Below are 21,684 nucleotides of genomic sequence, written 5' to 3'. Positions count from 1 at the left end.
GACGAATTAGCTAGTCAATTCATCACCAAATTCATGGCTAAATGTAACGAGCCCAGTAGACAGTGACTGGATGTAGCCTGATAGCCCGTCAGAGCGAGCAGCTACTCGAGCACAGTTGTCCAGTCGTGCGCAAATCCCTGTTCCACACTGCTGTCCTGCCTGAATTGTTTTGAGTTTTGCCGCTCGGGGGTCAAACGAGGGGCACCGCTGCGTGGCAGGCGCCCCCCTGGTAATTCGCGGTGTGGATTTCGCGTGGCCTTTTCCGTTCCCCTCAGGCAGGCATTCTTTTGCGAATAGAGTATACTGCGGAGCGACGACTCAGGCCAGGGGTCGACTTTAGAGGGTTTTGTTCTGCGATCACGTCTCCCCCGAGGTTGGTGAGGGATGGCTGGTTGCGTGGTGCGTGGGCCAGAAGAAGAGGAATACGGAGTTTATAGAAGAGAGGTGACGCGCATGCAAGCTTTGGAGTGCTATTAGCATAGAAACAGGCGAATCGAAGTGAAAGCAGTCATCAGCGCATGAAGGCTGGAGGGACATTCTCGGAGCTCTAGGAGATACGGCATGGCCATGAAGGCGTAACAAACGCCTGGGTCTGCAATGCGTTCATGGCTTGGAAACCGGTTAGAAGGGCGAGTTGCAATTGCATTATCTGAGCCTATATTGTCTTTTCGGACTCTATTTATGAGAGCTGAGGGAACATCCGAGCGCAGCGGTGAGCACGCTTGGGCCTTTGCACTCGCTTTGCCTTCCCCCGAAGCCGCTCTCCATCAGGGTACTCTACTCCCTTGCCGAGCTTTTGTTTGCGCGTTCATGGCTTAGGATTTCGGCTTTCCAGGGGCGTCCTTGATTTTTTTTGTCGAACGAGATAGCGCCCATCATGTGCTCTGGGGATTTGGCAGCCTCGTGGCAAAACGCGCTGTTTTCTTTGATGTCCTTCCCTTCGCCATTATTCTTTGTGTTGCCCCTCACGCGGTACCGCCACTAAAGCAGCAACACCAGCCGCATTGAGCAGCGTTGGAAACATTCGCAAACCAGGACTGCAGCATGACCGACACAAAGCACGAACGAGCGACAGCAAGCGGCAACAGCAGCACTCCCACCACCCAAAGCACGTGTATGCATGCATGCAGCTTCGCTCGGCGTTTGGTAGACAGGCCGTAAACCTCGAGCCGTAGGGTGTTCCTCTCAGGAGCAGCGTCTGTGTGGCTGTGTGACTGTGCGCGTCTTCTCCGTGTGTACCTTTGGAGAGACCTTGTCGATCGGGTGCTGTAGACTGCCCGCTAGAGTGTATTTACAGCAGAGCAGCTTTTCACGCCTTGTGCAGAGCTCCGACTCGCCCGTAGCTAAGGCTTTCCTGGCCGGCTTGTCGCGCGTTGGACGTCTTTTGTCTGCCACTCCAAGCATCTTCAGCGGTGCAGGTTCCCAGAGCTCACCGTATCTCGCCGTGTCTCTGAAGGGTTGCTGGCGCGTAGGAAAGCCTTCAAGATGTTCGACATCTGGAGCATCTTTAAGGACAGTAGCAAGGGGGGTGAAGAGGGCAAGGGCGAAAGAGGGGGCGTTCCAGCCTCTGCCCAAGCACCAGTCACCACTTTTTTTGATGGGTTATTCAAACCACCTAGCCAGTCAGATCCGTCCTCGTGGAATGATTACACTACGGGTATGATGGCCTCTGACAAGATCCTTCGCATTTACTTCATCCGCCTTTGGTTCCAAGCCCGCGTCGTGTTGGTGTCTCTGGATTTCTTTCCCTTTGCCCTCCGACCCTCCTTCCTTACGCTTCCCTCGCCTGCCTAGATCTTGCCTGCCTGCTTTCTTCCAGCGAACGGCCTCCAGCCAGACCTGCACGCCGTCTGTTGCCAGGAGGCAGCTGTGTTGCATGTTTTTTGCATGTGGTGCGTGCTTTCCAGGGTACAGTCTGCCAGCCGAAGCCGCACAGCTGCTGCAGGCGAATGCAGACAGTGCGTCTGAAGCGCCTCTGGCTATCGAGAATGAGCGGCAGACGAGCAGCGGTGAGAAGAAGCCCCCTGAGGAGGACGTGGAGGCAGACGCATGGGCAGAGACGGAGAGCAGAAGAGGAGGAACAGCCAGAGAGACAGCTCCCGATGACTCAGCAAGCTCCCGCCTACCTGGCTGCAGCTCTGCGACGATGGGCAGCAACAGCGGCTTCAACGGCAGCAGCAGCAGCACCAGCAGAACGCCTCGAAAGGTCGCCGACATGCGGTACTATGATGCTCTAGACCTGAGCGCAGATGCCAGCGCCTCAGAAATTAGGAAGGCGTATTACAAGTTAGCCCTCAAGTGTCACCCCGATAAGAATCCAGGAGATCCAGAAGCTCACCAAAAGTTTCAGGCTATAGGTAGGACTCAGCGTGGAAGCATCGCTGCCTCTGAGCTCACGGAGATAGGGCATACTTGCGAGGCACTAGGGAGGTGGGTGGGAGGAAGTAAGCCTGTTGGCAGGGGGGTTAGCCTCTAGGGATTGACCTTTCTTGGTGGCTGTATGTGCTCGCGTGCAGGGGAGGCGTACCAAGTGTTGAACGATCCGAAGCGAAGGGCTGAGTATGACAAGTACGGAGTTTCAGCGACCAGAAATATGAGCTTCATCGATCCTGCTCTCTTCTTCATGATGCTCTTCGGATCTGAGCAGCTGGATCCTTACATTGGTAATATCCGGAGTGCCGAGCACCCAACACACACACACACACAGACACACACAGACACACACACACAGACACACACAGACACAGACACACACACACACACACACACACACACACAGACACACCACAAGCTGTTGATTCTTAGATATCTGAGACGCGACTGTGTCTCCCTTCTGCCCCTCTACACGAGTGGCTTCTTAAATACTTGGCTGGCCTCCCTACAGCCCTCCGCTGCGAGGCCTTTCGTCCGAATGCCAGCCTTGTACACTCCGTCACCCCTGTTAGGCGGCTGAGAGACTCGTTCTTGTTAGGCAGCTGACGCTTTAGAGCTTTCGCCACTCCCCTCTAATGCTTCACAGCGAACTACCAGCCTGAGGGCTAAGAAAAAAAGTCGAAACGCGCCGCTGCCCGCCCGTTGGCTGGAGGCTTTGGGGTTGGAGCCTTGTCTTTGTGAAGAGTCTGAGGCGCAGAGCATGCGGGTTTGTGCTCCAATCCAGGCAAGCTCAAGATGGCAAAGCTGCTGGAGGTGCTCACGCAAGACGACGTCCTTTCCGCCATGTCGGGGGTAAGTCAGTCTGGCCCCACCTTCAAACCTCAAGCCCTCGACTGTGGCGGCTTCCGAAAAGAGAAAGGGCAGTCGAGAGAGGTGCCCGCACGAAACCTGGTACTTGCCGCTTTGAAAGCTGCGTGTCTTGCGGCGTGGTTCTCCGAGCGGGCACCGTGTCTCCGCTCCCTAGGGTTGAAGTTCTGGGGGGCTTAAAAGTTGTCGAGAGAAAGTAGCGACTGCAGCGGCTGTCGGCACATGCGCGCTGGAGAGGCCTTCGGTTGTCGGGCGTATGGCGTTCAGGAGTCTCCCGCAGGTCCCTCGAAGGAGTCTCGCGAGGGTGTTTTGCATGCAATCGAAGAAGATCAGAGGAAGCGAGAAGTCGTCCTGGCCATCCAACTGCGCGATAGGATCCAGCCGTTTGTTGAAGGGCCGCAAGAGGCATGGAGAGAAGCCATGAAAGAAGAAGTGCAGCAGCTCTGCATGGTACAGTACTGGGCTGGAGGGTGTAGGTGGCTAGGGATTTCTGGGCTTGGCGTTTACTTGGGATTTCGACAGGTCTGCATTGCATGAAATTAGGTGAATTTGTATTGTCTGCGTGTTCAAAGGCTTCCTTTGGGGAGACGATCGTGGAGTCCTTAGGCTGGGCTTACGAGAATTTTTCCTCGGCGTATTTGGGAGAAGTCCAAACATACTGGGGATTAGGCGCAACCGTTGCCAACATACAAGCGACGGGTCGTGGCATTGGTGAGTTGGCTGCAAGTCACAAGAATGGAGTGAAACGCCGCCCTCCTGTTCTGGGGAGATTTGTCAATTAGGCATTACGGACTGGCGCTCATTCTTTTTCCGTCCTCGTTCCTACGCATGCTGTTGCTGCATGCGCGCTGTCCGTTTAGCTTGGGAAATCGATACCCTTTGCGTTGTGAGATCTGCGCCAGGCAATACGTTTGCGATGGCGAAATCGATGGTGCAAGCTGCAGTTGCGGCCACAGACATTCAAGCGCGCCATGAGCAGAAACTGAAGGAGGCAAAAGAGGCTTCGGAGAGTTTGCCAAACCGGCTAGATACTAAAGACGTGAGGCCTAACACTTCAATCCTGAGCCCCTGAACGTACATTGTGGAGGCTATACCTATGGCTGGCGGATCCGGGAACACGAACTGATCCGTCACCCAGACACGCACCATTGCCCTATACTTTCGCGTGCAGTATGCAGCAAACAGAGGGGCGAGACATAGAAGAAAGAAATTGTTTTGCGATATTGGTGTCCAGATTGACAGAGTTGGAGAGATCCTCCAAAGCGTTCTTTCCATAGTTGCATGTGATGTCGAAGATACTGCACGGAAGGCCGCAGAAAAGGTATGGGTTTTTGCTGCTTTGTTTTTACGATCGGTGATTGCTGTTACTGACGTCGAGGAGGAACACGTAGTTGTGTTGCTCAGGAATGATGTCCGGTTTAGTGGCATCCTCTCACTGCAAATTAGAATTTATCGTATCCTGTCTCTCGTTTCTTCTGTTCTATGTTTAGTTTTTCCTAGGCGCAGAGTGCCATTTCCGGTTTTTGAGGCTTGTGTGTTTGCATTTTGTGCGGCTCTTTTGGTCGATGCTTCTTCGCTCTCGTGCGGTGTCCCCGTCTTCTGTTTTGTGTACACTGCACGGTGTGCCTCTTTACGCAAGTGTTTCTCCTTCTGCAGGTGTGCCGCGATGAGTCAGTGTCTCTTGAGACCCGCGTAAAACGAGCGGAGGCTCTTCAGTGGCTAGGGAGCCAAATGACAGCAGCCGCTGCCAAAGCAAGAGAAGCGAAAAAGAACGAAAATTTCGATGTTTCACGGCATATGGAAGATGCTTTTATTAAGTGCGTCCGATGACTAAGGGCATTTGTTGTCTGCCTGGGGGCCCGCTCGTTCAAGAGATAAATACAGCATGAAGGTTTATGTGACGGTCCGATCGTATTCAGAGATGTTTAGGAAGTAGCAGTTATGGAATTGGCCTGGGTGGGCAGCACTAAGCGCAATCATGAGGATAGGACTCAGGGTTTGGGGTCTGTGTCTGCATTTAACTCGTCTTACAAAAATTTCTATGTTTCAGTAATCGAAACTCGGGTGGTGTGGGTCTCACGGCTAGGGTTTCAGATTTGCATGTGTCTGTTTCCTCAGGGCAACGAAAGCAGCGGATGAGAAGAACCGCTAAAGCGTATCGTAGGGCTGATGTGACTATATTGGGTCAAGCTGCATCCCTGTCAATGCAGGAAATACTTTGGGAGGAGTGTGGTTTCACGTTGGTCAAGGTGGCGGTGTTATAACAGTGTGCATGCCGGTCTCCCGTTTAGGGTCTACTGTTCTGGTTATTTTAGGTTCACTTTTCGTGTTTCTTGGGGTCATGCACTTTACGAAAAGCTATATGGTGATCCTCTTCATGGATCGATATCTGCATCGATAGATCTGGGCGCAAGAATAGTAGTACATCTTCCATACTATAGAGGATGCTGGCAGAACGTGTTTACATCGAGATGCATGGGCGCATTTAGGAGTACATGAGTATACGGGGTATATATGTGTGGATGCATCTGCCGCTTCGGTTTATTCAGCATGTATGTACCTATGCACAACCATGCGTAATCACTTGTATGTGCACATGTACATGAATATTCAGCTGCATTCTGCAAGTTCATATATATGCAGAGGTGCATATGTATGACATCGACAGTCACAAGTATGCATAATCTATATATTTTCTATGCGTTGGTAATTAAGGTGTGCATCCTAATGCCTGGAGTATGCACGTTGAAATTTGTGTATGTGGCTGTGCTCATGTGTGTCAGTACGGGTAGCCCCGGGAGATGTGTTCCCACGTTGAGTGCCAGAGCCGAAGCTCTAGACTTGCTGTCTTTTACTTAATTTGTCTGGATATTGCATGAAAGCAGCCACACCGACTCTGGCTGCTTGCTGCAGCATGAGGTCGCTCATTGCCTGATTCAGCACACAAAAACCAAAAAGTTAAAATTCAAAAGGGAAGCTAGTTAGTAAAATATGGTTTTGTAACAATCAACGCAAGGAAGTTTGTTAGGTATTATCCATTTATCATATTAGCTTATTCCTCATGCACCGCTATTCTCTCTTGCACTTCTTCACATGTGGCACTAGTGTCCTTGCCACAGGTCTATTCAAGTAGGTGGGACTCTGTTTAGCTTCTCCATTCAGTCTCGCGAACTTCCTTCTGAACATGTGGGTATTTCTTGCCAACTGACCACTAATAACTTCTATCGTTTCACATTTCTGCTCTATGAAAGGTAGTTCTTTATTGTCTTACCAGCACGGCCATCGATTCCACTACCGGCACCGCTCGCACGACAACGCATGGATCATGTCTTCCTGAACACGAAGCAGGCACACAGAAACGCTCAACTTGTGCTGAATCGCCTGCCATCACGCCTTACCCACTAGTAGACGAGGCTTTCAAGGAGAGACCCTATACAATCTTCAAAGCATTGCGCACGGGGGCAACACGTCAGCAGTGGATATTTTGGAACTGCATCTGCTAGAGTTTAATTCGACACATATGCCCGCAACCATATCTGCATCTCTGCGTGCATTTTAAAGATGTGCTTAGTTCTCGATACGATCGTAGTTTGTCAAGGGAAAAATTCATGTATCTCTGTGTGTGCATCCATGTATCTAAGACACGCATCTACGAAAGAACAAACATAAGGACATATGCAAACAAATGCAGGTGTTTAAATAAATGCAGCGAATAATACAAAATAGAAGCACACAAACACAAAAAGTTGCGCAGTTGCGAACACATATAAGGATGCTCATACCCGGGGAAACACCTATTCACATATGGATTATCATATATCGCCAGGGACAGAAACACATATCAGCAGAGGTACGAGGATGTCCTAACATGCTTGAAGTGCCTATCCCACGAGAGACCAAGTCTCAAATAGTTACCTTTTATTTTTAGCTGCCGCATCGAGCCGTTGAAGTCCGCGGTGATTTGGGCCATACCAATGGAGGAGGGTGCTTTAAAACCAACGCGAAAGTAGATGTTTTCACCTAAAAGCCAATTTTTGTACGGGAAACATAATTCAATGGGATCTACTTGAACGTCTTAAGATGCAATTTTACGCCATAAAGTGTTTACCCGCTACACGGTGTCAACGTATTGAATGCTGCGAACGTTACAGAATCCCGTGATGTGTGTAAACCAGCATTATATGTATGTGTTGCTCATGCCAGATTTGCAGAAGTGAGCTACCTGTGCTGATTCCTCCGAAGGTGCCCCCCGAGTTGTTTGTTTGATATTCAAGGTTTTTTGCAGCCGCCGCGCAAGCCCGTAGATTCTTCAAATAAATATCTGTCTCATCCTCTGGCAAGGTGTCCCCTGTGACTCCGATACTGCCTACTCGATCGTCTTCTATCGTTTTTTTTAGCTCCATTTCTTCTGCATGCATGCCCTTCTGTGGTGTGATGGTCATCTGTGTACAGTCTAATTCGCTGTCGCTTTCTCCTCGATCTTCGTAACAGCAGCACCTCCTCGCTGGAACAGACCTAGGCCAGTTGTATTCTCCTCTATCCCTTTCCCTTATATCCTTGGATTTTGGTTGCAGTCTGTCATTGTGCTCGCTGCCTCTCATCTTGGTACATTCGAAACCACTGCCGATCTGCAGAAGCACACAAGCGCGCGTCTCAACTGAACCACCAATGAGTATATGCATCGTGAAAAACTACGATGCAGAAACCAAATTGACGCACGAATAAATTTCATGCAGACCGTTTAAAATTCTGTAATGTATTTTGTTGGGTTGTTTTTGTTAGGAAATATGCGCATTTGCAGGTTCAAATCCATGCGTACTTTGCTAACACTGGCATACAAACGTGAATGAATCCAAGCGCTTCACCACTAGAATTATCGAGTAGATACCAAGGTTTGTGGTCTAGGGTACAGGATCACCTCAAATGACTTCACTGCAGGAATAGACAGCATTGCGTGAGCTAAAATAGCTGGCAGTTTGTCAAACACCGGTTCGCCTGCGCGCAAAACCTAAACCCTGGGGTTGAGCCGTTAAATCTGCATCTTTAAAGCTTATGCCCTAGGTCGCCTTCCTAAAGCTCTGCATTCTGCATCCTCGCTCACCTAAACCCGCTGGAGGGCTTTCAATTACACAGCATACAGACCCTCCAATGGAATCTTCTTCTGATTTAACCTAAAACGCTCGGAACAAAAAAGGTACATGAGGTCGATGCAATAGAAGCTTAGGCGCCAGCAACTTGAGGGGAAACACATGCACAAAGGCGAATACTAGGGAGCAACATGTTTGTTGCTGTGTATTACACCAAGAAAAGTTCTGTACCGGCCTCTCATGGATTTTACTCGCCACCAAACAAGTATATTCATCACAAGTGCGGAGTATATCAAACACTCGACAAATGACGAACAGGGGCAACAGCTAGAGCAGGCACGCGCGCACATGCGCACGCGTTTAGCAAACGGAAAAGTGAGATAAGAAACAATGAAGAAACTGACAGAAGCGAACCTGCTAAGGTAAAACCATGAGCCAGATGAAGAGCTTAGCTGACCTCCAGTAGTAGCCTTGCCATCTTGGCAGCCGTTTCCAAATGAGGACAGCGGGTATGCACATCCCACACCTCTCCGGAGCCGTTGAGTTCACATTTTTTCCTGGCACCCTCAGCGAGGAGTCTCGAGGGTGGCCCTTCGCAGGAAGCTCTTGTGTCTTCTTCAAGGGAGCCGTTGGCTTCCGAGGTTATCACAGAAGAGTCCACACTGGCACTTGCGGGTGTATTGCTCGTCTCGCAGGAATCTCTGGGAGAGACGCCTTGCTGTTTGATGCTCAAAAGACGTTGTAGCGCCTCGGCTGAGACACCTGGATAGCAGTTTCCGTGTGCGTCGTGCAGCTTGTTTGTTTTGAAGTGAAACCGTACCCTGCCGTTGGTGTCTATAGTTCTTCTGGTGGGGGGCGTTTGCCTATATTTCTGCATTTCTTCGTGGGGAAGAGCATGTTCTCCTACAGAAGAGACGAAAGCCACGATGCGACAAAGGGAGAAGGGTCTTAAGAAGCAAGACTCGACCAATGCTCCTGCAGCAACCCGAGCTGCTGTTTCTCTTGCGCTGCTGCGGCCGCCCCCACTGCTGCTGGCCGCTTGATATTTGAGCAGATAAGTGAGGTCTGCATGCCCTGGTCGGGGAACTCCACTGAGGGAGTTAAGCACACCTGAACCCTGCGAGCTGCTGATGCCGATGTTGCTGTAATCCTGTCGTCTGGTGTCTTTGTTCCTTATAAGCAGAGCCACAGGGGACCCTAGAGTCAGCCCAAACTCAACGCCGCTCAGTATTTCAGAAACATCCGCCTCTTCTCTGCTGCTGGAACAGTACCCCGCTGCGGCGCCAGGTCGCCGCCGCTGCAGTTGCTGCTGCACGCACTGCATACAGACCCTCAAGCCAGCCGGGAGTCCGTCAATGGAGCAACCCACAGCGGAGCCGTGAGACTCTCCAAAGGTGGAAATACGCAAGAACGTCCCAAAGGTAGACATCTAAGGAAGGGCGAATCGAGTGGGTGAGCAGGCAGTGCGAGGTTCCTGGGTTCTCAGTCCTGAAAGGACTGGAGAGCATTGGAAGGCGAAGTGCGGGGGAGAAACTGGAAAAGAAAAACTATGAAAGGAAGTCCCAGCGTCAGGATGTATGACAGAAAGCAGTAGGAAGCAAGGATCGCTCAGATGATGGCATTGGCTGAGCAGTGCGGGAAAGCGGGTCCACAGAATGCAACAGAAGGGAAGATGAGTTCACTCTCACACTCCCAACCCCACTCTCGGCGATGGAATGATACAACAGAATACGCCCCTTAGAATGCAACTTAATAGAGCAGGTTATGAAGGAAAGTAGCTCATGGATCAGCATCCCCTAACCACATCCTGAATAGCGACCTACTGGAGCCCGGCCGACAGCTGGAGGATCTTTGGCCCTTTGTCTGGCAGTGCCGCCTCTCTCGGGAAACCACAAAGTCGATGTGTGCTCCGAAATTCGGTTGCATTACGGCCCATATTGTCATAGCTTTGCGCTTCACATGCCCTTCCCATTATCAAGCGCTCCCACTTTGTGTGAAACAGGGGCTTCGATTCTCAGTCACCTCCTTGTCTGCCCCATGGAGTGCATTCTGTCAACGAAACTTTCATCGCTCTTCTACGTATGTACACTAGCGTACACTAGTCGATAAACTCATCGCTTTGCATTTTCCGGCTAAGAGTTCATAGTGCCACTTTCTAAGCGATAAAGCCCCATGCTCCTCCCACCGTGCCGCATTTGTAACAGGTGAGCGCTGCTATCCAAAGGCTCCGGAAACCCCTTTTCGCTGAATACTTCTTTGCCAGAACCTCTTTCACTCCAAAATGCTGAAGTTTCCTCGTGTGTATCATTGCTTCAGTAGACCATTTTGCCCGTTTAAAAACGGCAGCTTCGGTGCGTGAGAGCAAAGCCCCAAAGAGGGAATGAGCAGAAAGTACACGCAGCCGAAACGCACAGATTCTCTCTGGTTTTCTGTTGACGAAACTAGAGAGAGGAAGCTGGAAGGAAAGACGTAGACGAGCTTCCCCGATCTTCCTTCGTAATCCTCAAGAGCCTCCTCGCCTCGGTAGTTTGCAACGCAGCTTGTTTGAAGCCGAAGTAGCGAGACTTAAGGTCTCACTAACAGACATCACTCTTGGACCTATCAAAATGTATCCTTGATTTGCAAGGATATGAAATAGTAGCTGAGCCTACACTTCCCCAGTTTGCAGTTCATTGCTCACAGAAGACAGCTTGCCTGGGCCTCCTGTGCAAAGAAAATGGCTCTAACTGAAGCAACAGAGAGCCCTGGGCCTGCGGCTACGCTGAAAGATGCACCAGTTACTTCAGATGGAGTAACGGAAACAGCAGAAACAGCAGCAGGCCTGGAGGGGGGAACAAAAAACTCAGGTGAAACCCCAAAAGAAGGTGAAACGAAATCGCACCACTATAGTGGAGCATCAAACTTTAGCAATAAGGAGCGAATGCAAAGGATCTTAGAAAGAAGGCGCAGGGCGGAGCAAAAAATCCAAGAGGCACATAGTGCATGTACGTTCTCGCACTCAACACCATTGTGCATTCTGTACGTTAGTTAGTGTAATACAGACTTCAGAGCAAAACCAATGGCACCATCAATGAAGGATCAGGGAGGCACTGTACGGCTTCGAGGGCTAATATGATCTCATAGAGCTTAATGTCTTACAGGGATTTTGGTTCATGGCTGTAGTCTCACCGTGTTAACGTAGATGGAACTACAAACACCAAGTGGATTGAAATATCTCGATTTTGCGGTGCAAGCTGAAATTCTTAAATCATGGCGTTGATGTTCAATTGCGAAGTGCTTCGCAAAGTTTTCTTGCAAGGGGACGCGCTGCTTTAGGAAAATGCTTCACATTTTGGGTGAGCTGCACAAAAACAGGCACTAGAGGATCGAAAAAGACAGAGCCCAATCCTGAAGAAGTTCGAGCAGAGAACATGGCGGACCAAGCTGAAAAAGATATAGAAGCAGAAATAGACATTTCTTGGCAGGCAATAAAAAAGCTGAAAAGTGAATTCCTGAAAGAAAAAGAGAACATTAAAGCGACGGGAAACGAAAAACGGATGAAAACGGAGAAGGAAGACACGATCAAAACTCAAGGTATCAGGCGAAAACCCTAAACCGCAGTTCCTAAGCCACAAGCCCTAACTCACGAAATGTAAACATTGAGCAGTGAAACGAGTCAAGCATGTAGTTTTCAAGCGTAATTCTTAAATTCCATGTCGAAAGGGGCACCGTTCCTATCGTAAATTTCTAGTTCTAAGGCGGCAAAATGGTTGCCAAAGACCTTATGTACACGCCTTAAACGGCTACAGGAGCAAACAAGCGTAATCCGGTTAATGACTAACTCTGGATCATGTGAGCGGTAATAGTGGTGCTCTACAGAGATTTCTAAATATGACACGAATCTCGAAGCTTACGCCTTGGGCGTAACAGCGCATCCTTCCGCCTTTTATGTTTTGAACAGAGCGAGACGAAGCCGAAGCAAGTGTCAAGGCAAGCATTGAACATCAAAGAACCTTGCAGGTAATGTTCAAGATTTAGCATTTGCTGTCGCCACACAATTCCCTATGTAGCCAAGGAGTTCGCAACGCGGTAAGAAGCCTGGCAGACTATTTAAAATTCAGGATTCTGGCATCCGGGTTTTCTATGTAGAACAAGCGTCTCGAGACTCTACCAACTCTCCTAACAGAAGCAGTCGCCCCTATGTGTCACGAATCTCCATGCCCTCCCCCATCTGCCGCTGCTGATGGTAGAGAGAGCCAGCCGCCACCGAAGCTGCAGCAAAAGCTGCAACAGCTTGACACCTTAATGAAGTCTGTGGGTTTGGAGGAACTGCTTCTGAACGAGTTTAAGAACTTGAAAAAAGATGAGGAGGCTCTTTTTGCTGAAGACGCAAAAAGGAAGGAACAGCATTTTGTCGATTGTGAGCCCGACTCTCCAAATCACAACCCACGCCACCTGTTACTGCGCCACAGGGACTGCACCTTATGCCTCTAGCGCCGAAGCCTAAATTTCATTGTGTGCTTGGGGAACAAGGCTCTTAGGGTTTCCTATTCAGGCATTGCCGATCAGAAAGAAGAGCTTAAAGCGACTGTGGCTATCATGAACGCAGAGTATGCTTCACTGAAACAACAAGCAGATGGTAAAAATCCCTGAGCCCTGATACTGAGGCGCTAGTGCCTGAACGACCACCGAGACGCAATAAAATCGAGCCTACAGCATCAATTTAATGCTTAAAAAATGATCGAATAAACGATTGCGCCAGACGTTCTGCCCATACAGCAACAGAAGTAGCTGTTGCACTGTTCCTACGTGTCCATGCAGCCGAGCTGTTGCGGCTTGAACAAGTAATGCTCTCAAAACGAAAAGCAGTCTTGGTGAGGGCCTCCTACCTGTAACTCACAAACTCTCAGAACATTTCACTGAATTTTGCGCCTAGATGCCTTGTTCCCAAGCCTTGAATATAATGGTCATATGCATATCTTGATACTTCAAGAAAGTACAGCAGGTGTGTGTTTCAGGCTGCATTCAAGAACGAAATTGACGAGCTTTTCGAAAAGAGGAAAAACATGGTAATCATAAATCCCAAGCCCTTATGACTAAGAGCGTACATCTTATACCTTGGACCCAAGTTGCCGAGTTGTGCTGCGCTCTCACGAACCCTTCACGCTTATATCAGGAAGAGCGCGAGTTAGTCGAAGAGAAGGAACGGCGACGACTACACTGGAAACAACAGATGGAGCAACAAAGGACAATAAGCCAGCAGTCAGCCTCAGATATAAAGGCGCAACGAACCCAGCATATTGAGGTGGCAAAACTAAGCCTTAAACCTAAGCCATCGCCCCCGAATCCCCTAGCTCTTCTCCTGTAGCCTATTCCTAAAAATTTTGATGCCTCTGCAGCGTTTCCAGCGCTACCTTTTTCCTCTCTCCGGTATGGTCATATGGTTGACGGTTCAGGAGCTGGAAGTACACCTAGAGTCTCTGCTTGCGGCCTACCACCTCAACCAGGAAAAACTGAACTACAACGTTCAGCTCCTGACTGAGCGAAACGCAGCAAATGCAGCAGCGCTCGCGCAACATCGTACGAAACTAAACCACTGCAGAGAGGCTCTTACCAAGATTGCAGCAAGATTTAGAGAAGTCAGGAAGAAATATCTGTAAACCCTACTTTACATCCTGCATTCCTAGAGAATAACTCTTAAGCCCCAAGCCCCTGCAGCGATAGACACACCCACCAGAAAAGTTACCAAGGGTACAGAAGCTCGTAAGAAACATGTTCCGTACTCTTGAAATTTCCAACCATATTGCCTTCATGCAAGCACAACCGTGAATCGGTGTTCAAACGCAGAGCCTCGGGTTTAGTTCTGCTAGGGTGTTAGCGGCAGATGCATGACTTTCGATTTGTACAGGGGGCTCAGTGGCAGGGCACACCCTGGGAGAAAGCACGCAGACACTACGGCTGATGCGGATTCAGACGTCAGCGTTTGTGAGCAGGCTGGAAAACGTGCAAGCAACGACTGAGTGTAGGCGGTTGTGGCAGCAATACGAAGAGCTCGGAAAGGCAGCTACGCAGAAGAAAAAAGTGGACCAGACCCTTTTCAAGCAACTGTGGAAGCATCATGAACAAGAAGTGGCGAAAACCCTATGAGCTGTCCCTATGCCTCAAGCTTTTTCAACTCGCGAAGCCTTGACTCCCAATTTAAGGCCGTAATTCATTTTTTTATCTCACAAGGCCCACTTATTGACATCCTGAGCTCAGAAACCTAGTCTCTGCTCTTTTGCGCCAAGAACAATGCTTGCTGGTGCAGGTGTCTGAGCTGGTGCGTGACGTGCTTAACGCCGACCGATTCATTCACGATCACTACTTGGGCATCGACTACAGAGAGCCGCAGGAAGAGACTGAGAGGCGGGAAGTTTTGCCTGGCATTGACTATTTTGATGTGGAGTGCTGCGAGGACACCACCTCGAGAGGGCGTGGAAGCTCCAGCAGCTACATCAGGACCTGCAGCAGAAAAACGGAAAGCTCTCAACTGCAGGAAAGGAAGGGAAGTAGCAGCAACCCCAACGACGGGTCCCCTTTTCCTGCCTCGAAGATTTACAAAGCACTGCTCCTCATGAAACAGACCTGTGGATTTCTTCTGGATGCATGTGTAAGTGATTTGGGGTTCGACCTTGTCTGCAAGAGCTCGAACTCACAGCGTGAAGCTAGAAGCGTGTTATTCTATCCGCTTTTTTCTTCTGGATGCATGTGTAAGTGATTTGGGGTTCGACCTTGTCTGCAAGAGCTCGAACTCACAGCGTGAAGTTAGAAGCGTTTATTCTATCCGCTTTAACTCCTGTATGCGAAGCGCCAAGCCCTAGTGTGATGATGGGCATCCTCGTATGCGCAGCATCGGGAACCCCCCGAGCATCTGACTGAGGAGCAGCGTGCATTTTTACAAATAATGCAGCTCCTCGAACTTATTGGCGTCGAAAGCAAAGACGATCTTTTTATCCTCATTGACCTGTTTTACAAGGGTTAGAGCCCACTGCCCCAGGAAATATAGCTCTTATACTGTATACCCTAGTTCGTGCACTGAAATTTTGGCACATGCACGTGATAAAGGGCTGCGAAAGAAAACTTTCCAGGTGTCTAATCGACGGGCACACATCTCAGGGCGGTGTGGTGAGGTCGTGGGTGCTGCTTGTGGTGTACGCGACGCACTGTGCCGACCAGGCCAAGATCTGGACGATGATGCGCTGTATACCGAAGCCGATGACGTTTTGACGGTTCTAGAAGCCTTTCAAGATGCGAAAGCAGCTACAGAATTCGACCTGGCACAGCGGCGCAGAGACAGAAGAAAGGTGCACATAGAAACCCCAAAATGAAAAGCCCACTCAGCGCCAATAGGGGCAATATAGAAGGGCAGAGACTGGCGCACGGCTCCTTAGAGCCTTTTTTCTGGCTTTTTACGGAGCGTTCAAGGTTCGCGATTTGGAATGTTCAGGGGAAAGGGGATTCACGGCATGAGGCTTCTGAAAGGCTTAAGCGAGAAATCCGGAGACACTGGAGCGCCCTTCCAAACCCGCTCCCACCGTCCCGGCAAAGGGTGTGGGAGGTAAGTGCCACGCCTTAGCTTCAGAACTACAACCTTGTCGTGCCGTGACTATGATAGCCCCCATCCAGGCGTGTAAAAGCCTTGCCTGTGTTGCTCAGCTGCTCCTCTCTGCCTACTGTACGTATTTTTCGGAGTTGCAAAGGCGGTCTTGCTTGATGCAGCAGCTCCTGGACCAGCAGGTGTCTGCAGCTGTTCTGCAGCAGCTCTTGACGCTATCTGGCGCTGCGCCGCTCCAGCAAAAGCAGCAGCCCCTACTGCCCGACGTGCAATGCCGTCCCCCTGGCAGCAGCACAGTCGGCTAAGGCACCTCGGACGGCCTATTCTAGCTTGCCGCTGCGGCACAGGAGCTGCGAGTGTCGTACGCACACACGCCGCCGCTGCTGGTGCTTGCCACCAAGAAGTGCAGCAAAACAAATCGCGACGCTGGCAAGGTAGTACCCCCAACTGAGCGCTGCGACTGTCGCCCGCGCACTAACTGTATCCCCAAAGACATAGCGTCTCCAGCTGTGACTTTGCGTCTGGGGTGTTTCCTTCAAATCTGCATTACACGGCCTAAGGCCAAGCAAAACAAGTGACGGGGTTCCAGCGACATGTACAGGGATGCAAGCCCAAAAGAGGACTAGCTGTGGTATCACATTAGAACTGGTCGTAAATTAGCCTTAAGCCGCAACCCTGCAGCAGATGCACGGACGATATCTGGTGTCTAGACAAAGAGTGCCACCCCCTCCCTAGCCTTGGCCTCCTCAGAGGACCCCCAATGCCCCCGCCCCTTCTGCGGATGGTGTTTCTACTGGGGTTGCAAAGACTCTAGAGCAAATGATTCATACTGAGTAGTGGGAGCTTTAAAACTCATGGTGAATATCCCTTCTACATGGCTGTTGTTGCGTGTTTTTCTGCCTTTCTCTTGCAATACGCTTCTACTGCTGCCTGGTGCACACACACACACATGTGCCCTGCCAAGGCAAGTCCTTGTGTAGCGCTATCTTGCTCGCAAAACAGCGCAAAACTGGATTGCGAGTAGCTACCAGCTTTCTAGCTGGTTCAGCTGCTTTTGCTGCTGCCACTGGAGCTGCTGTCGCTGATCACTTGACTCCACTTGCTGCAATCGCGCCGCTTCCGGAGAAGCAGGACTTGTCGGTCCACTGCTGCCTGAGAGGCTCGTGATGATTGCTTGCGCAATTCGCACTCTGCTGGGAACGTCTAGCGAGCTTTCTTGTTGCTGGAGCTGAGGATGTCTCGGCTTCCACTGAGTCGCAGTGTCTTTGCGCAGCCTCGACGCATTCAGGGGGGGCGGCAGGGGGTGCGGGGGGGGGTAGCTCCGCTGCGGCTGCGTCGGAAGCGCGACGGGAGCAGCAGATGGAACCTGCTTTCTGTCGCCTTGGTGCAAGAGCCGCATCAGCTCCTGCTGAAGCTGCAGCGTGTGCTGCTTGTCTTGGGGGCGCTCTCCCTTGCTGCAAGGAGCTCCCTCGCGAGTGCCTTGAGACATCTTGGATGCCATGGCTTCCTCGTAGTGCTCCAAGGATCTGGAACGGGGGGGGGCTGAAAAGGCATCTGATGCTTCCGAAGAAGAAGACACCCACGGCAGCAGCGGCTCAGCTGCTCGAACACGCTGCTGCCGCTGCTGCTGCTGCTGCTGCTGCTGCAGCGGTTGACACGGAGGGTTCTCCGCCTTCTGCTGCTTGTCTAATAGGGAGAAATACACAGGGACAAACTCTGGAGCATAGGGATTGAGCCGCTTGCTAGGACTGTCTGCCGCTGTTGCAGCTTCAGCAACTGCAGCTGCCTCATCGCCTGCTGAGGCTACCCTGGCTGCCAGCTTTGTTTCTGCGGTCGAGTCTGTTTCGACCTCCGCATTTTGTGTCGTCTCGAGGTTCTCTGTCTCTGCGCATGCAGCGGCTGCTGCTGCTGCTTCGCTGGAGGCTTCTCCTGCCCCCCCTGCTTCCTCTGGAGGGCCGCTCCTCAGTTCCGCTGCTAGAGAAGCTGATGCTGGAGCGTCGGCTGTTGTCGCCGCTTCATTTGTTGCTGCTGCCAAGCTCTCGCATTCGGCGGCTTCTGTCTTCGCGGCTGGAGCAACTGGCGCACTTGGGGCAGGAGGAGGCGGCAGAACGAGCTGCGCCTTCGAACTTTGCACAGACTTCCGTCGCAGAGTCTGCGGCTGGTGTGGCATCTGGAGCTGCGGGGAGAGCTGCCGCTGCCTCAGGCCAGTACTCCCTGCTGCTCCTGCTGCAGCTGAAGACTCGCCAGCAGCAGTCACCGCTGTAAGCGCAAGATATCCAGTTGCCCCCTTGAGAACCTCACAGCACTCCGGAGACAGCTTGTCGCTCTGCCGGAGTCGCTCCAACTGATGCAGCAGCTCCTGCAGCAAGTGAGAGGCCCCTACGGCAGTTGCTGCAATTACTCGATCCAGCCAGTCCCCTTGTATGGGAACGCACTCGTCAAGGAACTCCAACAGCCAGCCGACAGCGCGCACAAAGTCTCCCGCCCTGAGCCAGCAGCCGCAAGATCTCTACACAGACAGGCAGCAGCTCTCACTGCATGCAAGCCTAGAACAGCCGCTGGCGAAGCGCGACAAGATCAGTTGCCTCCACACGGCTACAGAAGCACCCGTCTGCAACTAGAGCGACTTATTGCCAGAGATAGAGACTCACGCGAGTGCACAGTGGACAAGGAGCAAACAGACGTTAGGGCGCATGGCAATAGCTCGCCGTTTGAACGAATCATACACCGTTATCGCAATGTCTATCTGGCGGAGCTTCTGCGCTCTGCACAGCACACCAAGAAAGCACACACACACGAAAGCCTAAGCTCTAATGTATACGTGTCTGCTACCGCCTTAGAGAGATCTATGCATGATTTCGTAGGAAGAAAGCGCTCTCCCCCCTCTCCAGAAGGCTGGCTGGAGGTCGTCTGGAGTGCAGGCAGAGGCTAACAACTGCGACAAGGGAAAAAACAATACTCCTACTGCAGGCTTTGGAACGGTGAGGGCACTTGCTGGTGTGGATCGCATAGAGCACAACAAACAACACGCGGAATAATCACCTTTGCAGGACTGGTACCGCCTCAATGTTTGCAATGTAATGCTGATGCTCGTGCTGGATGTGGTGTGGATGCTGCAGCTGCTGCTCCTGACTCGCGCCGTCAGCTGCCTCGCCACTTTGGGAGCAAGCGCCGCTCTGACAGGAATTCAGACTGCCTACGATATTTCTTCTTTGGGAGATGCCGTCTCTACTGGTCTGCCGCGGCTGCCCCTGCTCAAAAGAAGAGACTGAGTCTCTTGAGGAGCTGCAAGCACCCCCATAGGCTGCGGCAGCTTCTGCCGATTTGTGGTACTTGTCGATCTCTTGCGGAGTCGCTATGTATCTGACAAACTCTGGGAATCTATCGGGTCGCTTGAGAAGGCTTCTCTGCCTCTGCAGAGGCAGCACACAGAAGAGACTGCACACACTCAACTCCCTACGCATACAGCCTTTGCCCGTGGAAGTATCCGCGGCAGGCTTTGTGACAGTGGCTCTGCCGCTGAGTGCATCTGCATGCATTTAGGCGATATCGCCAGCATACGCATAAGCAAGACACACGCAGCAACCGCAGCATCTGAGCGGGTTCTCTGACCATGTCGCAATATGCCAACATCATAGCACTTCTCGAGTAAGCAGCTTGTTTGGGGGATCCGATTTCATTTGAAACATTGTGGCAATGGGAGAGCGTAGCGTGGAGACTCTGTGTGCCCTCTTCTAAAAGGACTTTCCGCCTAAGTTTCGCGGCGTCGCCAAATTCGTCAAACTGCACGCTGCAAGAGGGAGCAGTACACGTGTCTGCCGCGCGACTGTTTTCCCTCTGTGAAGACTGTTCTGCATCGCTCGTCAGCTCTGCAGTGCTGCAGTCCGATCTGTAGCGAAAGTTTACATTCTTTTCCCAGCTCTCCATCAAAGGCGAGGGGTTGTGCAGCCGTGGCGGAAGCGAGCAGACGCCAGGGGACGCAGCGGGCTGCTCAGGAGGAGTGGCAGCTGCCGCTAGCCGACCGCGCTCTGTGCACGCGGAAAGCGAAAATCTACGGTATAACGCGTAGATTACCTGAGACACACGTGTAGAAGGCACAGTACCCCGATGTAATTCAGCGAATGATGGACGAGCCAGCGAAGAAAAATGTGGGCCAGACATTTCAGTACCTGACGCTACACCCCAAGGCAAGGTGTAAAAGTCAGGCACTAAGGGCGTAGAGAGGCACTGCGGCTGTGCAAGCTCACAAGCTCTAAACCAAAAAGCACAAGGGCAGGAACAAGCCATTCCACAAGCAGGGGAAAGAGACCAGTGGCGACCTCCGTGCCCATTTTCTCGCATCTGCCAACTAATACGAAGCGCAAAGAAGAGCAAAATTGACGAGGGCTCTCTTGTTAGCCTTGTGATGTTGTTGCTGTCGGGCGTTGGCGGTAGCCGTGTAGCGGGAACTGTAGAAGGTCAGAAAAGACTCAAGCTACTCCAAAGACTTCTTCTGAGCGTTGATTTCCCTTCTTTTGTTGCGATTTCATGCAAAACGTACAGGAAAGAAGCAATTTTATCGGAATTTCCGCCGTTTCCATCGGATCTGGGCCAATCACACCGGCGGCCTCCATGCGGGGTGTCTGTTGACCCTTGAAATGTCAAACAGACGCATTGATGAGCCAGCCAGCAAGATAAAGTACGTACTTTTAAAACATTTATCGCAGTATACTTACTTCACTTCAAAGCGGTAAACTACACTACTCCTTCTACTTCGATGGAACCCGGCGGTGTGTACCGTGTCGACCGGAGATTCGGCTGTAACGACACCACTCCACCGTTCTTGTGTGACTTAGCAAGCACACGACAACTAAAGTGAAATAATGCTTAATACTTGTACACTTCGACCATTGTAAGTACTGTGTGAGCAAAACACCCTTCATCATCATTACTTTTCAATGCTAAAATGCCTTCTTTCAGTTTGGTCGTGCGTTTGGTAGCTGAGCCGTTCCTAGTGTTTAAATTGAGCATTGAAGCCGTATGTGTAGCCGGATATGAACGTAAAATAAGTCCGGCTTAATGCATGTTTCGCCCCCCAAACTTGCGAAATTTGATGTTGATTCTTGGGTCGAACTGCTCGGGTAGCCGTGACAAAAGAGAGGGTGGAAGAACTCCATCGATCGTTTGGAAATGCACTATTGCTCCGTTATGCAATTCTTACCCAGCGTCGTTGTGTATTAATGGCCCACACTACTGACGAATTGCAAAGGGAGTCTTGAACATCGACGGCGCAGCGCCAAGCGTTTCGCTAAAATGGTCGCTAAGGAGCTTGTGCCTTCACGATTTCATACATGACTTTTGCCTAGAACTAGCTGTGCAGCTAGCGGTCTTTGGTTACCTCAGGAGCACTTTTATTGACCATCACACACTTTTCGCTCCCCTCCCCTGTCATGTTCCCGTTAGGTCGGTGGGCCAATGTGCCTAAGCTCCCTGCTTAAATGTGCGCATATGCGAATCCTTAAGGACAAGTGCCCAATTTCACTGCTGACTGTTAATTTCTAAGCGTCTTTGGTGGTCCTGTATGCAGGCGTTTCGCTGGGTAGCTGTGGTATTTTTTAGGAGTGCCGAACGGACCTCCTCTACAGCACAGGGCAGCACCCACCAAATAACACTGCTGCTTCCGATTCGCCAGTTTGGGTGTCTTGGAAAAAGAGTGGGCTTTGGTGCTTTAGAGACTGTCTAGATTTGAGAGTAAGAGTCTGTAGTTGCGGAGCAGTGCCCCGTCAGAGGGGAGCAGCCCTGAGG

The 21,684-nt window shown here is 51.1% G+C and overlaps 4 protein-coding genes across 4 annotated transcripts; 2 read left to right on the top strand and 2 right to left on the bottom strand.

Moving 5' to 3' along the window:
* The first annotated feature begins 1,485 nt into the window (after positions 1 to 1,485).
* On the top strand, positions 1,486 to 5,392 carry LOC34620811 (uncharacterized J domain-containing protein C3E7.11c). The gene is made up of 11 exons (XM_026335236.1): positions 1,486 to 1,657; positions 1,908 to 2,110; positions 2,156 to 2,357; positions 2,517 to 2,663; positions 3,158 to 3,225; positions 3,511 to 3,690; positions 3,813 to 3,951; positions 4,143 to 4,279; positions 4,475 to 4,561; positions 4,897 to 5,016; positions 5,357 to 5,392. Exons 1-11 carry the CDS (start codon positions 1,486 to 1,488, stop codon positions 5,390 to 5,392), a joined length of 1,491 nt encoding a protein of 496 aa, XP_026191021.1.
* Positions 5,393 to 6,075: 683 nt separating this feature from the next.
* On the bottom strand, positions 6,076 to 9,756 carry LOC34620812 (chorismate synthase). Its single transcript, XM_026335234.1, has 7 exons — positions 8,785 to 9,756; positions 8,342 to 8,411; positions 8,129 to 8,235; positions 7,463 to 7,931; positions 7,156 to 7,260; positions 6,512 to 6,573; positions 6,076 to 6,171 (listed from the first exon to the last, which is right to left on the bottom strand). Exons 1-7 carry the CDS (start codon positions 9,754 to 9,756, stop codon positions 6,076 to 6,078), a joined length of 1,881 nt encoding a protein of 626 aa, XP_026191019.1.
* Positions 9,757 to 11,043: 1,287 nt separating this feature from the next.
* LOC34620814 (dynein regulatory complex protein 1) lies at positions 11,044 to 14,453 on the top strand. Its single transcript, XM_026335233.1, has 8 exons — positions 11,044 to 11,307; positions 11,561 to 11,900; positions 12,274 to 12,326; positions 12,456 to 12,726; positions 12,862 to 12,945; positions 13,128 to 13,180; positions 13,763 to 13,962; positions 14,300 to 14,453. Exons 1-8 carry the CDS (start codon positions 11,044 to 11,046, stop codon positions 14,451 to 14,453), a joined length of 1,419 nt encoding a protein of 472 aa, XP_026191018.1.
* A 2,532-nt stretch (positions 14,454 to 16,985) lies between these two features.
* On the bottom strand, positions 16,986 to 20,241 carry LOC34621333. Its single transcript, XM_026335232.1, has 7 exons — positions 19,521 to 20,241; positions 19,038 to 19,429; positions 18,943 to 18,983; positions 18,552 to 18,665; positions 18,197 to 18,386; positions 17,557 to 18,070; positions 16,986 to 17,416 (listed from the first exon to the last, which is right to left on the bottom strand). Exons 1-7 carry the CDS (start codon positions 20,239 to 20,241, stop codon positions 16,986 to 16,988), a joined length of 2,403 nt encoding a protein of 800 aa, XP_026191017.1.
* Between the last annotated feature and the right edge of the window lie 1,443 nt (positions 20,242 to 21,684).

Source organism: Cyclospora cayetanensis, unplaced genomic scaffold (genome assembly GCF_002999335.1).
Source record: "Cyclospora cayetanensis isolate NF1_C8 unplaced genomic scaffold, CcayRef3 CcayRef3_contig_62, whole genome shotgun sequence".
NCBI lineage: Eukaryota > Apicomplexa > Conoidasida > Eucoccidiorida > Eimeriidae > Cyclospora > Cyclospora cayetanensis.
This window is presented reverse-complemented; position numbering and strand designations above follow the sequence as displayed.